Raw genomic sequence first — 17367 nt, 5'->3', positions numbered from 1 at the left:
GGTGATCCATGGGATTAGAAGTGTACAGTGTGAGTCTGGGAGCATAATTACACTACACAGTGAAGTATGGTATAGAAATAATTGATCTAACCACCACTAGACTATTTCCAGAAGTGAATTAGTACAGCCACGTTAGTTTGGCTTTGAATACATGTTGAAGAAGACTGGCTGTCTTGGTGACAGGGCACATTGGTTTGAAAGGAATGTGCTAACATATCTGTACCGCTCTTAGAACAAGGGGCGTGCGGGTATAGAATGTCCACAGTGTCTGCACTGACTGGCGTGGTGTCCCAGTCAGCTTGGACCTCTTCACATTGCATTCCATGTTGTAAGAGAGCTGTGCTGTAACAGAGCTTGACTTGATGAGCCAAGCAAAATGAATATTAACAGATGATACGATTCCTTTCTCTGAATGTACCACCAAAGAGGTAAAGCTCTGTTTAAATTAAGGGACTGTGTTAGGCAAGAGTGTAAGTCGTTGACTGACTAGGAATAAATGAAGTCTAAAAATCAAAATGAATTTTCAGTCAGGGCAGAGACATCTTGAGACTGCCATCTGATCGAGTTATGAAAGGGGCTTTGGTCAGCTTCTGAAAGGGATTGAGTGATATGACTGCAAGTGTAAGAGTTGATTATTTGCAGTCATTCAGGAGTTCCCTTCTAGTCCTGTGTTCCAATGTCTCACAATTCTGTTCAAGTGGCACAGTCAACAATATATTCCACTATTGAATCATCTGGGAAGAGCAGGGTCCTAATTATAACCTTGTGGAGTTGTATTCTTCTTTTATCTTTCATATATTTATTATCTGCGTATATTTCAACTATTTTCAACTTTTGTGTGTATGTGTATATATATATGTATTTCAGTTAACACAGTTGAGGTGTGAAAGGAGTGATTTGTCTGGTAGCCAGAGTATATAACCTTAAAAATGTGTAGAGAATTAGGCTTCTTCAGCTGTACATTTAATGAAACAATTTTGTTTCATCTTGGTTCTTTTCAAATAGCAATGATAGAACTAGGGAGGTCCTGGTCAGATTTCTTGTAAAAATACACCAAACAATATACATTGTGATTTCAGTCATTTTGGTTATTAGGTTTTAAGAACTGCTGAATTCAGCCAGATGACAAGTCTCCCTAACCTAGTAACTAGATACTTATAGAAAAACATGTCTGGAAGCAGTCATGCTTACAGTGATTTTTCCATCATGCTCTTCTAGCCTTCAGTGGCTAGGAGACTCTTTTGTTTAATAGTTACTGCTGACCTACTGAATAGAACTGCTGAATCAATGAAGCCATGATTTTTTTTGATCCATGTACAGTTTCTGCCTCACAATATCTAATGAAAATTAGTTTAATTTATTACTACCAAAAAAATGCATGCCTTCCAGTATTTATATTATGAAAACTAGTGAATAACAATTCCCAGCTTACCTTTTTACTAAAATCCACAACTTAACACATTGCTGTCATATTCTTCTTTACATATTTTTCTAATTCTACCATAATAACCTTTTTGATAATGGAATGACTAAAACTGCATAGAGTATTCATAATGTGCCTGTGGCCAGAGCGTTTACAGGGCAGATTTGTCATGTTTTTCTCTATTTATTTTTAAATAATTTCTAAGTTTGTTTGCTTCTTTAAGCACCAGATGTTTTCAGATTTCTTTCCTGGTGATACTAGCACCTTACAAATATACATATGTGTGTACTTTCTCTTCCTCTCTTGATCTGCGTTGCACTTAATGGCACCAAATAGCCTCTGGCATTTTATCACCCATTCAGTATTGAACCAAACTCTAAAGCTTTTCATAGCCAGCCCTAGATTTTCTCAGCCTAATAGTTTTGTGTCATCTGATTTTTTTTTCTTTGTCTTATTATGGGTGTACTTTTCCACATTGTTTATGAATATATTGAAGGGCCCTCATCTCTCAGTCAAGCCTATGTCAGTGAATCCTGAGAAAGAATACCACCAATATAAAATCTGACCTGTAAAAATCACTCAGCCTTTCTTTCTTCCTAAAATGAATCTTACCATTTTAGTTTTATTATTTATTTATTGCATAAGTAGATGTATTTTTAATTAATTTTCATGGTGCAGTTCTGCTTTTCAAAGTGTTTTATAGGATAATGGGAAAAGAAGACAACAGAAGTTCACTGCTTTCTGATGATTTAAATATCACACATGTTGACTTTAATGACTCTAATTAACGTTTTTATTTCATCACTGTATGGGATTCTGGCCCATACTGACAATTGAGAGCAATTGTCAGGAAAAAAAGTATACAAAAGAAACTGTTCTTTTTATGTTTTGAATGTTAGCATGTAAAGGTTGTCTTTGACTGTCTACAATCTTCTATTGGTTTAATCCACTCTGCTTACTTATTAAGCTATGAATACCTGCAAATCCTTTAAAGGATTAACTGTATCTGCCTGCTAAGCTTTCCAAGGCAGTTAAAAATAACTGCAGGCTGATTCTACTGACACACTAAAAATGGGACCTACTCTACATTTTATGTTGTATTTGCTGCTGCTTTGACAGATGTAATACAGTCTGGAGGTACTTAAACCTATGGAGTTTGGTTGACCAAGCGCTCTCAAAACCCCCATTATAACTAGCAGCTGTTTTCCCTTACAGCCCATAGAGAATTAGCATTTGCTTTGTCACATGAAAAATACCGGTGACCAAGGACGTGCAAGGTGGAAAAAAAAAATTCAGCTTAATATCAGTTCATGAAATAAAGGTATTCTCTGACGAAAAGGCCTCGACTTGCACAAGTGGTCTGCAGTGTATGAGGTGGCTTTTGCTAGCTGCAGTCATTGACTTCAAAAAATGTGTCTCTTTTCCACATTTACAAAATTGTTATATTCTAATACAGTATGAGCATGTTTGTGGGGTGCTGGTTGGTATTATTAGGAGGAGAGCCAAACAGATGAGATTCACTAGAGTGGAAGCCTTACAAGTAACACACAGTTTTTCTCTTGATGGTCCAGAGTGCATGAGACAGCAGTACATTAAAATGTGTACTGACTACCTCTGTGCTCTGCTATTCCTTCTGGCTCTCAGGGAAGAAGAGTTGGCAGTCACCACCTTCCTTGGTCAGAGAAGTTAAATTGTGTAATATATAAAATGGAAGCTTTGAGACAAGGCTTTTCACTTTTCCTTTTGCCAGATATTTTCTCTCTGAAGTCTTTGTACTGATACAGCAGAAATTCCAAATTGCAAAAGGGATGCTGGTATTTTCTTGTTGTCAAAGGACAGAATGCCTGATGTGGATCCTTCTTTGCTTCAGTGACTCCTGCTTTCCTTAACAGATTCTTTAGGTTCTGGCAAAAAAAAAAAAAAGTAGAAGAGCTGAAACTGGTTCTCACACTTTTAAAAGCTGAAGGAATATAACGTAGCATAAAGCTATTTTGGTCCCAAGTGCTAGGCCTCGGGCTAATTAATACTAAAGGGGCTGCATGAAACCTGCATTTGTTTCAGATGGTGAAGGGGAAATACTGAAAACCAAATGCAGGGAGATGTAGGTACTCAAAAGGGACGACTCCGTCAGTATTCCTTTCTAGTGAACTCCTGACTGCAAAGCAACATGAACTTGGGTTGTGGCTTGCCAGTCACCCTGTCAGGGTGTAAAGCACTGACACAAGTGCAGAAGGAATATTGGATTGATCAGTGTGGATTCAACCTTCAATCCCCAAATAATATTTTACACGGCTGAAGGCTGCTAAAATTCTTTAGTTTAGCTACTGCAAGAGCTAAGTTGTTGCTACTTAATTATTCTTCTGTTCAGTAATGGGAGGTCTGTAGATTTTCCTTCTCTTCTAAATAGGTAAGCAAACTGCACAATCCAAGCCGAAGGTTCTAGCTCAGACACAACATTCACTGTAACTCCGTTAACATGTGCTACTTTATGTTTAAAATACTGATTAAAATTTGTGCTGAGACAACTTCATACTGAGCTGTATCAGTAGATTACATTATCCTTTTACTAATTCTTGCTAAGGGAAGTTAACAAAAACTTGGGAGAGTTACAACATTTTAAATCATCATTATAGTCAATGTCTGCCCATGTGTGGCCCTAGCATGCCTGAGGAGTTGCCACAGTAAAGCAGCTTCGTTGCCTCTGATACTTCAGCAGTGTTTCTTAGAACTATTTGCAGAACTTCTAAAGTATTGCACTACTCTGGCAATAGATGACACTGACTTTTTAGGTATATTGTACAGTTCTACTTATTTCAATACTAATTTTTCTAATTAGGCATATATTGCTTAATGTTTGTTTTTATCTGACCTTCATGGCAAACTGTCAAGTTAAATTTTACTCAACATACATTTTGGAGACAGGAAATGGACTTCCTAACATAAACTACTTGGAACTTTGGTATGAATAGAAACTAGCATTCTTATGTTTTAAAAATAAAAAAATCATGTGGAACCGAAGCTTGTCAGATTTTTGTCAGAAACTTGCTGGTTGCCTGCCAGCTTATCTACCCATCCACTTGGCAGGTGGCCCAGCCTTCCAAGAGCTGCAGCTGCCTCTGCGTCAGGGATAGCAGCACTTCCAGGGCTGCCGGCTCCAAAGCAGGTGGCCAGATGGACTTCCTCTCAGGTACCACTCAAAGGGTCCCTGTCATCGTGGGGTAATGTGCTGCATGTGCAGCCTGTCTCCTGGCAGGGTGGAGAGCTAAGGAACTTTCAGGTCTGGAAATGTTTTCTCTTGTGCCAGCTTTTGGTAGTTTTCTAATAAATTATTTTGTACGTGGACATCCTATTCCTGTCACTAAGGAAGGCCTTGTATCTGAAAAGAGGGATGTATGCCTTTAACACGTCATTTTGTGGCAGTCCTGCTTCCAAGGTTCATGTAGAAATGACACAAAATCCAACAGCATGTCTAGAGGAATGCTGCTTTTTAAGTTGGAATTTGGCTTCCGACAGAGCATTGGGTTTCGTTGAGGTTTTGTGCTTTCGGTTTTTCTTAACAGACATTCTTGGTTCTCCTACAAATATCTAATCTTGTTTTAGATTGAATCAGACCTCAGCAGTATCTTGTGGACTTACATGCAAGTTTTTAATCAGTTAGATATTCATGGTAGTTGATACAGCTTTGGTATTAATAATGTATTGTGAAAGAATTGTAAGAATAAATAAAAGCTGATAAGCTTTATGTTGGTGTGTACATGGTTGTTGACCTTAATAGTTTTTCTCCTATCTTTTTAGGGCTGAGAACAGTACAGTTTAATAGCACAGAGTATTATAGGGCTTGTAACTCTTCATGTTTGTATAAAGTAAGTGCTAACTCAAACAGGTTAATAAATAATAAAAGCACAAAGCAATTTTTCTTTCTTTTCCTGATTGTTCTTTAATATTTTACTGCATTTCGAATAGCTTGCTAGAAAAGTTATCTTTCCTAATGGAGCTCTACTCCAAAAATAAATCAATTCACAATAATAGGCGTGGTTGGAGAAGAACCATTTTTTCTGCTCCAGCTATTGCTTGTAGATTGCTACTAGATGCCATATAAATAAATAAATCTCAGCTTTATTGAAGCTAAATAATGATATTGAAAGACACATGTTAATGAAATAAAGCAACTATGATACACCAAATATTTTATAGACTGTTGTCTGGAGATGATACCTTTTTCTATTATTGCCCTCAGTGAAATTTAATTAAGAACTTTTAATTAACATAATACACTACAGCATAAGATAATGCTTCTTATAATTAATTTGTCAAACAGAAACACTGATACCATAGAAGATAATATTCTGATAAAATTTCTCCAGCTTGGTAACTTTTTCAGAAACTTAGTGATTTAACTTCATACCTTTCCCCACTAAAGTTAGTAAGTTCATTCCTGAAGTTCCTAGTGGGGTAGAATAACAGTTTCAGGATCGAGGTGGATAGTCTTTTTGCTTGTATCTACAATGCAAGAAGTGAAGGACCAAACATTGTCTTTTTTAATGGGTCCAATGGCCTGTCAAAATCAGTACAAAAGATGGGAGCATTATAATAAAAAAAAAAAAATCCTCTCCTGTTTCTCATCTATTATATGTTGGGGTAGAGAAAGTTGGTCTTGTTGTACATTTAGCAGATGCTTCCAATGCTGTCCAAAATGAAACCAAGCTCAATTGATTTGCCTCTGTGCTATGCTGGCTTTATGTGCATTGAAAGCATTGGAGCTCTGTTAATAATAAAATTATAATGAAATAGAAATAAATTGTGCACACTGTTTCTTGCTGACTTGATGACAAGTAGTTTCTCTTTGATTTTATTATTCTTTTGCACTAGCCAACATAAAAATTTTGCTAGTATGTTTTTCACAACACTTACAAATAGTTGCCTAACTCCATTTCTGCTTACGAACTGAATAACAACATGCTTACATGAAGTAGCCTAGGATGGTCACATCTTCAGCTACACACTGGCATAGCTCCAACAGCATAGCTGTTGACTTCATAAGGATTTAGATACAAACTTAAAGTTAAGCCCATGCTTAACTGTTTTGTCAGTCTGTCTCTCTCTTCCTGTCTTATGGCTCTTACTATCAAATAAGATCTATGAAATTTAGCTCATGCTGACATATGAGTGAATGTTCAGGTATTCCTGTATGCTCTTTGTACCCAAGACCGTGATCGATTTATTTACTCTTGTTTCAAGCCTGAAGAAAAGACTGTATCCACTGTGACTTCCAGGGTGGTGTGACCCATGTGTGCTCTGGGTGTGAGCATGTGTGTGTGTATCTGTTTTCAAAGGCAATGTATGTGCCTCTCATCTAACCAAAACTTCTGTAAGCAGGTAGATTGTATTTCAGAATAAAACCTTATCTGTGAATTTGCTCTAAAACTCATGCTTTTTGCAGCAGTTCTAAATTAAATCCCCCTTTTTGTGGCTTTTGATTTAAATCACAGGTATCAATAACTTGATAAACATTTTTAAATTGTATTTAAAAACATGTACAGCAAAATACTACACCAGTAATAGTAGCAAAGATTTAGAAAGTGAGTTGCGTAAGAACTATTTTATAGCCTGAGATTGTAATCTCATATACAAACCACAAGTTATTACACAAAGGAAAGTGTAATCAAATTATGACTGTATGCAGTGGCTTTCATAAAGATGTAAGTTTTTCTAATACTTAATAAACTAAGAGATTTTACCAAAAGTGTAACCTTGTATTTCTGTGATTTATGTGCATTCTTCCCCAAAATAGCATTCAGATACAATAAGGTTTAGTTGGGCATTTATGCATGACAGAATGAATGAGTGTGGTATTTGACTGTCTGGAGAGCTGTGGATATATTTAAACAAAAAGTTTTATAACTGCTTTAATTATCTTGATAAATCGGGAGCTAAGTGTTATTGGCATAACGAGTGAAAAAAAAATATTTTAAGCACACATTTCCTTAAATTTTAGTTCCTAAAAAGCATGTCCACATATCTCTTCATATTTTACTATTTGCTAGATGTACTGCAGTTTCCCCTGGCATGTGTGTCCTGTAAGACAAGGGACAACAGAATCAAGAAATAAACATCTGACCATGTCACAAATCCAATTAACTCTGACAAGGGCTAGTAAAGTCAAGAGAATAACAAAGCACTGCTGTCTGGAAGCAGCTTTGTGGACGGTAGAACACCAGCTGGACAAAGCAAAAGTACTTCAGGCAGCTGAATTTTCTGCATCCACTAAGACCATCTTATACCCTGTTGGGGTCACAGCACTATAGCATTTTCAAGTGTCAGATCTCATCTCTTCACTGTTTCTAAGCAGCAGAGAGGAGGAGGGAAGCATTCCCCTCACAGAATGTAAAATATTTGCTAATGTCATTACAAGGTAATGCAGTGAAGCAGAAACTGCTGTTAACATCACACGGCCTCTCCTCAACCACCGCTGTGGTGGGTTATGATAAACCTTCAGTAGATTTCAGTGCAGCAATCCTCAGGCAGAAATTCTGGTGGTTGTCTAATGCCAGGACCTGTGCACGTTAGAAGTAGCTCTCCTTTCCCTAGCTCTTAACACACATAGTTATCTTATGTCCCGTGTAATGGAACCAAACAATTAAATGAGTGCTTTGCTGCATTCATTCATGCTTGAGACTCAAAAACGTGGGTGAATTTCTCATCTTGAGTATAGCAGGGTCAGTCTAGTGACATTCCTTTGGCAAAGTTATTTTGGATTTATCTTGAGAGGAGAATCCGATCCCTGACCTTCTGACTGGAAATTGAAATTTTTCACTGCTTGTTTCCAGATAGAAAGGAAATATGTGCTCCGTTTACTTCATCTGTGTAACTCAGACAACACTGTATTACACTTGGAAGTTCTACAGCTTGGTTTCTTTTCTTACTCTAGCCTATTTCAGAGTCACGCAGTATCCCTAAGTAAAATGCTAGCTTGCCATTTACACTGGAGTAATGGAAGAAATTTTAGACCCATCAAATATTATACAATATTCAGTGTTATTACTGCTAATTGTCAGAATTATTTGCAGCTCCTAATAACCTACTTTTCTAGTTGCCAGGACAGTCAAAAGTGTAGTTTCTCAGTTTTAACATGGGCACTAAAACTGAAACAAACAGCTATCTTCAGCTTTGGGATGGAAGAAGAAATGTTTCTTTGGGAAACAACATGAGAATTTGGGTTAGCTTATATCTCACAGCTAGTTTCCAGCTGACTAGCACTGGAAATTTCCCAACACTTTTCTAATATTTCTATTTAATTGAAACTAACATTATATTAACTTCAGCAAAATTTTCCAAAGGGAGAGTTCTCGAGTTTAGAATGGGATTTCTGTTCTAGAAACCAGAGACAAATACACACAATGACTCAGTGATTAGGTTATTAAATTATTAGATTTAGAGCAGGAAGCTGAAACTGTTTCCTCTCTCCTAATTCTACATGCTTGTATTCACTGCACCTTTTGAAACTTGCAGAGGGGCAAAAAGTCTGTGTTTGGTCCTATCTTTCCCAACACTGAGAAATTAACATGGGGTGAGGTGGGTAAATTTACTTTTAAGCATCACGATGGTCTCTGAAGTCAGGAAAAGGAGCAAGGAAACAATAATGTGCAAGATTACTTCTGCAGAAAATCAAAAATGAAACAAATCATCATGCATTTACATTGAAACTTGATCTTCTTGCTACAACTTTGGACACAAATAGAATTTAGCAAATGGATATATGCTGTAGATGCAGCACAGGCATATGCTGACATACGATTACCATATGTCAGTCCACAGTGATTCTTGAGCTCCTGAGACATGTTTTGTTCTTTAAATAGCTTTCTGTCTTTTTAACATTTTGGAACACATTGACTATTTTCATTATGCTTTTTTCTCTTTCCTTTGAAGCCACATGTATTTCTGACTGACTTAGATTAGGCAAAAAGGACTGATAGAACGAAGCTAAATTAGCTTTTGGAGATTACTACTACAGTCAAATATATTCAGCACTCTAAGAGTCAGCATGAACTATTGAAATAAAATGAAGTCTACATTAATCTTTATAAATAAAGAAAACATATGGATTGGGATTTTTGTCCTGCGTTCATCCAGGATCACCTACCAGTATTTTATTCCTGGTATGTAACATGGCAAGTTAAAATTTAATTTAAAAAAACCAAACCAAAAACTTTTGTATTTAATTATGTATCATTAAAACCTGAGATTTTGACTTGAACTGGAGACCATCTGAGTCAGAAGCTCACAGACTCACAGAGAGAACAATGGTATCTGTCAACTGGTATTTCCTGTTGGTTTTCACTACAAACAACAAATTTGATATTATCATATGATCTGCAGATGTGCCACATGAAGGCATTTAGATGCAAGTTTTAGAGAGGCCTACAATTTTAGGCAAATAATAGGTAAACAAACCTCCTATCTCCTAAAAAAACCTCTATCACAATAGTGTTAACATATTTCAACAAATTGTGTGACAGTTCATAAGTTCCTACAAGTTTTAGAGGAAAAAATACTTTAAATTTACTTAAATGCCTGTGAGAACTCTAAAAAAGTAAGGAACAATAATGAGAACATACACAAAGATTGTAATGCACCGTGTGAAGGTAAAAGAATTGTACTGAACACATTCTTTGGCTTTTGCAACATCTTATATAGGCTTTATTGGCAACATAATTTGTATCTTTAGTGAAAAAAGAATTGCTTTATACTTATCAAGAGAGAAGTCATCTCTCTGAATGTCTGAAAAAATGCTGAGAATAATAACTACCATAAACAAGTCATTAGTAAGAATTTACTTTTCCCATTTAAAGATTATTCCTGCCTGGAGACATAATATAATTTCTCAATTTACTCCAGCCTCCTAGGAACTGCAAACCAAAGACAGCAAGTGTTAGACTTCCCTACAAAGTGTACATAGCAGCTGAGGCCGGCACAGGAAGAATTCTTAAGACTGTGCTGAAAGAAGCAGTGTTTCTTCAAAGCCTCTGATTTGACATAGGTACATTGGCTTTCTATTTCAGTGCCTCAGAAAGGGTCAAAGCTCTGCAGTGTGGAAGGGCATAAAGTAGCGCTTGACACATTGGACATAAACACTTATGTCATGCAGACATCCTCCTGTTATAAATAAATCAATTCCTGCTTGCACTAAAAGGCACTGATGTAATCACAAAATGTTTTAGAGACCTTTTACTCCTAACTGTGTAACACTGGAAATTTTGCCCCTCTGCAAGTTATTGATTGGGCCTTAGTATCCTTCTGTTGAAATAAAGGCACTTCTGTCAATTTGAGTAAGTGGAAACCAAAGGCCCCTAAGCTTTGGGTTAGCCTTCTGTACAGGAAAGGAAACAACCCCAAATGTATGGTGACATGGGGATAGTTCTCCTCCCACAAACTCTTTGGTTTCCAGATTCATTGTAAGTGGGTGCACAGATTTCTTCTGGATGACACTGGAAGGGAAAAATGACAAAGATGATATGAGACAATGTTTTGTTTCTTATCCTAGGAAAGCCTTGGCACAATTTGGGTGTTCTCTGGACTTAAACCCATTAGCAGAAAAATATAATGATGCTATTATGAGACCAAATGGAGGGACAACACATAATACCATATACAAGCAAAATCAGAGCAGAGCTAGAATATGGAAAGGGGGAGGTAAATAATGGCATGAGTTATTTATCAGGTACTATAATGTGAGGAAAAGAAGAGCACCTCTTTTCAAAAGGGAATCATAGAAATTTATTGAGGATATTATGACATCATTCCTCTAAATCCCTTATGTTCCACTGTTCTCTATGTTTCTCAGTGGTACCCCCTTGCTCTCAGGAGTTTTGCACCTGCTTGTTCTATTTCTACATTCCAAAATTGGCGAGGTCCTGTCTGTCTAAGCTTGTCTCTCAGGCTCAGCATCTCTATTTGACTGTGAGCAAAACTGTCACAGTGGTAAACACTGTCAGAAAAATATTATCTTTTTTTTTTGCATGTGAAAGCAAGGGGTAAGAAGGCCTTACTCAAGATATTTTCCTGGCAATGTGGCTGCAAGGCAAAGGCTTTTGTTCCTCCCCTGCACCACCAAGCAACGCATGTTCCAGCATCAGAGTGAAAAGCAGGATCTGAAACAAGTAAAACAGTGTCACTCAGAAACTGCAGGAGTGAGAAAAATTAGAGGACTTCCTTCTGCCTGTGAAGTCTTTGTGTAGACAGTAGAGGCTGGTGTGAAACATCTACATGAGACAGGTGAAAGGGGAACTTGATGCTTCTTAGAAGTCCTGTGGTTGAAGTTTTGTGAGATCGCTTTATTTCAGGTGGTTTCAAAATGGGTGATAGAGATGTGTGGTACTGTGCCAGTTCTCACCTGATGCAAAATAATTTCTGTGTGAGGGTATACTGGAGATGTGAGGAACCTCAGCTCCTGCTGTTTACAGCTATCAGTCTACTCCTGCTGCTCTGAGTGGCTTCCTAAAGTAAACATAGCCTATGCTGGTTTATTCACTGCACACGGACAGAACAAAAACTAATAGCTTGTGATGCACCATAATTTTCCAGGAAAATATAGCATTCTGAAAGCAAAAATACTGAATTTAGATGAGATTCACATCAATGTGTTTTACTGACTTAGAGAAACAGTTTCAGAAAAAGAGGATGACCTAGCTGAGACTAATAGCTACATTCAGTATACTTACACTAGTTTACATTGTAAATAAGAATTCCGTCAGCCCAGCAGAAAAGGACCTGGGGGTGCTGGTCGACAGCCAGTTGAACACGAGCCAACAGTGTGCGCAGGTGGCCAAAAAGGCCAGGGGAATCCTGGCCTGTATCAGGAATAGTGTGGCCAGCAGGACCAGGAAGGGATTGTCCCCCCGTACTCAGCACTGGTGAGGCCGCACCTGGAGTACTGTGGGCCCCTCTCTACGAGAAAGACATTGAGGTGCTGGAGCGAGTCCAGGAAAGGGCAATGGAACTGGTGAAGGGTCTATAGAGTAAGTCCTATCAGGAGCAGCTGAGGGAGGTGGGATTGTTTAGCTTGGAGAAAAGGAGGCTCAGGGGTAACTTCATCACTCTCTCCAACTACCTGAAAAGGAGGTTCTAGCCATTTGGGGGTCAGCCTCTTCTCCCAGGCAACCAGCGACAGGACAAGAGGAAATTGCCTCAAACTGTGCCAGGGGAGGTTCAGGTGGGACACTGGGAATAATTTTTTTACTGAAAGGCTGGTTAAACATTGCAACAGACAGCTGATCCAGGTGGTGGAGCCACTGTCCCTGGAAGTATTCAAGAAACGACTGGATGTGACACCTAGTGCTATGGTTTAGTTTGTATGGTAGTGTTTTGTCAAAGGTTGGACTCGATGAACTTGGAGGTCTTTTCCAACATTAGTGACTATGATTCTGTCACCTGTAGGGGGAAAACAGTATTTAAACATGCCTTGCTTTATTGTATAGTGCCACCTAGGGGATAAAGGCTTTTAAACTTTACAGTGGCAAAGGAGAGGGACCTCTATTAATAACAGAGAAAGTATTTCTTACATTAAATCATTTGTCTTTTGGAATGTGGGCAAACAAATTGTTGCTGAGATTTCCATACTGTGGAATCTGGCAAAAGAATTGTAACTTTCACAGTTCCCTCTGGAGCTGGCCATACTCTCTTCCATAGTCTGACAGTGATTGAAGGTGTCACAAATCCTGATTTTCTCCTCTACTAGCCAGCTTTTGCTCATATGATCAGTGGAGAGGTTATCTACATCTCATCTACTGCTGCAAAGCTGGGTAGGAGATTGCTGTATTGCTGCTTTTGAATCTCCAAGAACTTAAAGCAGAGCCTTGAAAAGTTTGCTTTGTGGGGCCAAAAGCAGAGAGGAAACCCTGGCCTACTTCTACTTAATCTAGTCTGCTGAAGGAAGGTACTGTACAAGGCAGGAATGAGATGCTGGGACTACTCTCTGTCTGGGAGCAGCTTTGTTTTATTCCCCCGAAACTTCCCCCCGTCCCCTCCCACATTACAAATGACATTTGGCTCCTTTGGGCTTCTTATGATTCAGCCTAGAAATGGGCAAAAGAAACCTAGAAAAATCTGCCTGTCTCTGTACCATATTTGTTTTCTTCAAAATGAGTTTTGGATTAAAAGCCTGAATTGTGGAGATTTCTTTCCTGAAAGAACAGAACTCCAGGAGAGCTAATATTTTAGAAGGGGGGTTCCCCCCCACCACTTTTTTATTCTCTCAAATAGTATTTGATTTTATTCTGTACCTTCCACAGCAGATGGCGTGCCTGCCTCCCTGAGTCCAGAGACCCCAAGCAGAATGCAAATTATACATTCATGTAGGCAAGAAACCCACTTCCCTGTCCTTAGAGGAAGGTAGTGATGCTACCACAATATTTTTGAAGGAAAAATGTCAACATTTTTGATTGCATGACTGTATGTTTGAACTGCAGTAAAGGGCAGGTGTCTCTTCCCTTCCTTTAGTACTCTCCACAACATAAACAATTAAGATTTTATTATTAATAAGAAGGGAGGAAATACTTGATTTTATTTGTATTAAGTTCCTTTTTAAAATCATACATACTGAAAAAAAGAAAAAAAGGCCAGCTGACACAAATGCTTTGTCTGTCCCTTAGAAATGGAAAAAAAAGAAATTATTTTGGAACTACAAGTCACAAACATGGTAAAATGATGTGGGAAGATATACCAAAGCTTGCTGTAAGTACCCCTCAGGTAAATAAGTTCTGTGGTAAAATAATGGCAAGATGGAAAAAGCAAACTCATACAACTGTCCTCTAGATGTCATGATGTAGAATAGAGAAGCAGCTGGATACCAGGGCTGCCACACTTGAAGCTAAATGAGTTTTGACAGGATTGTTAGAGAAAAGCTACAGTAGGGAACGGTAAATTCACAGTGGTGCCCATCCTGATGCAGAATGCTCCAGAACAAACAGGCTACTGCTCAGGTACTGGCAGTAAACACTGTACCAAGCCTAAGGGAGAGGGACACACATGCACATCAGGTCCACATGGGGCATTCCAGCTCTGTCACTCAGGGTGAATTTTTGGTGACTTTGTTGTTTTGATAAAAGTCAGAGAGAATATGCAGCTACTCTCATAACACAGTGCTTTTGCCTCTATTTCTTACCAAAACGGCATGGTTTTTACATATATATGTACCTATAAATAAAATGACAACATAATAGTGGTGATAATAGAAGTTATTAAACACAATTTGGAATATTCAGAACTTCAGTTACAAAACAGAAAGAATCATACTGCTGTTCAAATTCTTGAAATAACCTTTTCAGAATCTTTCATTTTACAGGGCCTGGCTCATTAAAAGCTGTGGCTTAAAGGTATTCAGAGCTAATGTGTCTTAAAGCGTGTTTCTTTTTTTCCAATTGTATCCCTCTGTTAAAGGAAGCATCACCTACCCTTGCCTACAAACCTTACCTCTCTGAAGTAAACCTTTATCTAATGTACCAGAGGCATACCATAGGTGCAGTCTGCCTCGGATAGTCTGGTCTTTCTTGACAAACATTGTCTGCTGGCAGCAAGGCCAAAATCACATAATGTAAAACCTGTTAATCAGAACTGGGTATATCTACACTTGCTGTCACAAGTAGAAAAACAAGTCAATGTTTAACAGGAATAAACGAAGAAGAGGCGGAGGAAGTCTTGGAGAACCACATCTGGAGAAATAATACAAGAAAGTGTTCCCATAATAAGAGGTGACAATATTGTGGAAGCAGTGTCCACACTGTGACACAGAGCAAGCACATGGAGGCGCAGCACGATGATGGTGGCAATTAAGGGTCCCTGTGTCTCAGGAGCTTGACTCCAAGGGACAGATGCACACGAAGGCTTTTGGTGCCTGAGAGGGGACACCCCTGGGGCCTTTTCTTACCTCCTCCCTCCTCCCATTGTATATATATGGGGGTTGAAAAAAGAATCCCCTGTCTGGCTCCTCTGCACTCATCCAGAGAGACCCTACCCAAGAATCTGAACAACACGTGGCTGCTGAGCCCACAAAGATACCTCTTAGCACAGGTGAATGCTTAAATGCTGTAGATAGTATATCCAAGTCATCACAGAATCAATTAGGTTGAAGAAGACCTCTGAGATCATCGAGTCCAACCTGTGACTGAACACCACCATGTCAACTAGACCAAAGCACCAAGTCATTTCCTGAACACCTTCAGGGATGGTGACTCCACCACCCGGAGTGGCAGCCTGTACCAGTGTTTAACCACCCTTTCAGTGAAGAAATTCTTCCTAATGTCCCACCTAAACCTCCCTTGACACAGCTTAAGACTATGTCCTCTTGTCCTGTTGCTGGTTGTCAGGGAGAAGAGGCTGACCCCCACCTTGCTACAAACTCCTTTCAGGTAGTTGTAGAGAGCAATAAGGTCACCCCTGAGCCTCCTCTTCTCCAGGCTAAACAGCCCCAGCTCCCTCAGCCGCTCCTCATAGGACTTGTGCTCCAGACCCTTTGCGAGCTTTGTTGCTGTTCTCAGGACCCACTCCAGCACCTCAATGTGCTTCCTGAACTGAGGGGCCCAGAACTGAACACAGTACTCCAGGTGTGGCCTCACCAGTGCCACAGAGGTACAATAATTTCACAAACATTTAAAAATCTTTAATATTCATGACTCTGCCAGTGCCATTTATCCCATGCCTGGTACTTTAATGACAAAGATAATGACAACCACAGCAAATGCTATTTGGACATGACAAAGGAGTTGCTTTGCCCCTCTCCTCCTCCCCACCCCAGCACTGAATTCCAGGGACACTTCAAACTCCTGGTGTGAACCTGGGCTTCCTCAGGTCTCTGGTGCCCAAACAGCCACTTAGGAAAGAATATAGGATGCGGACACCGGGCCACACTGGCTCTTTAAACTACTATGGTGATGAGCACCTTTACAATACTTTAGACAGTCAGGCTGATAATCCACATAAACTAGTGAATATGTTGAAGGTTTCACCATCAGCAACCAGTGACACCTGACGGAAGCCTCCAGGTCACCACTACCAGCAACTGGCTGCTCCGGAGGTAATCACAGATTCAAATGGGCAGGGCTGGATGGGACCACAGTGGGTCACCTGGTCCAACCTCCCTGCTCCTGGGCTAGAGCACATTGCACAGGATTGCATCCAGACAGCTCTGAAGTATCTTCAGTGAGGGAGACTCCATCGCTGGGCAACCTGTTCCAGTGCTCAGTCACCCACACAGTAAAGAAGTTCCTCCTTTTCAGGTGGAAGTTCTCGTGCATCAGTTTCTGCCCGTCCCCTCTTGTCCTATTGCTGGGCACCACAGAGAATAGCCTGGCTCCACCCTACTGGCACCCTCCTTTTAGATATTTATACACATTGATTAGGATCCGGCACGTCCGAACCTGGCAGCAAAGACAAAACCCGTCCGAGACAGCAGGGTCAGGGCGCTTCGTGCCGCCGCAGCCCTGGCCAGTGCCCCCCCCGGCCGCTCCCGGGCCCCACACGCCAACATGGCGGCCCCGCCCCTCCCCGCTCCCCGTCGGCGTCTTGACGTCACGTCCGCGCTGCCCCGGTAACGGCCGGACGTCGCGGGCGCGCTGGGAACCCGGAAGCGGCGGCGAATCGGTGGGGACGGCGCATCGGCGGGGCGGGCCAGGCGCGCGCAGGGCGGCGGCGGCAAAGTAGTCCCGGGGGGGCAGTGGCCGAGTGTCGGCGGCGGCGGTGGTTGAGGTCGGTCAGCGCCTGTGGCGCAGCGCGAAGGGGACTCTCGGCAACTACCGGCGCGCTCGGGCTGCGTCGTCGGGCACGGAGCGGCAGCGGAGATGGCGGCGGACAAGTCTGCGGGTGAGTGCGGGGGGAGCGGCGCGGCCCTGCCATGCCCGCCCCGGGCCTGGGCCGCCCGCGCGGAGGGATACGCGGCCGCGCGGGGGGCGGTG

At 40.5% G+C, this 17367-nt stretch overlaps 1 protein-coding gene and 1 long non-coding RNA gene across 2 annotated transcripts in view; one reads left to right on the top strand and one right to left on the bottom strand.

Annotated features, from left to right (window-relative positions):
- Positions 1 to 2274: 2274 nt before the first annotated feature.
- LOC116786668 lies at positions 2275 to 17315 on the bottom strand. Its single transcript, XR_004357040.1, has 4 exons — positions 16834 to 17315; positions 11814 to 12018; positions 5829 to 5978; positions 2275 to 3327 (listed from the first exon to the last, which is right to left on the bottom strand). It is a non-coding gene; the product is annotated as an uncharacterized LOC116786668 (long non-coding RNA).
- CNOT10 (CCR4-NOT transcription complex subunit 10) overlaps positions 17061 to 17367 on the top strand; it is a 33743-nt gene continuing 33436 nt past the window's right edge. The window contains 1 exon segment of the mRNA XM_032687462.1: positions 17061 to 17275. Coding sequence (XP_032543353.1) covers positions 17254 to 17275 — 22 coding nt within the window. The 5' untranslated portion in view covers positions 17061 to 17253.

This window comes from Chiroxiphia lanceolata, chromosome 1 (genome assembly GCF_009829145.1).
Source record: "Chiroxiphia lanceolata isolate bChiLan1 chromosome 1, bChiLan1.pri, whole genome shotgun sequence".
In the NCBI taxonomy this organism is placed as follows: domain Eukaryota; kingdom Metazoa; phylum Chordata; class Aves; order Passeriformes; family Pipridae; genus Chiroxiphia; species Chiroxiphia lanceolata.
The sequence above is the reverse complement of the archived record's forward strand: the minus strand, read 5'-3'. Positions and strand labels throughout refer to the sequence as shown.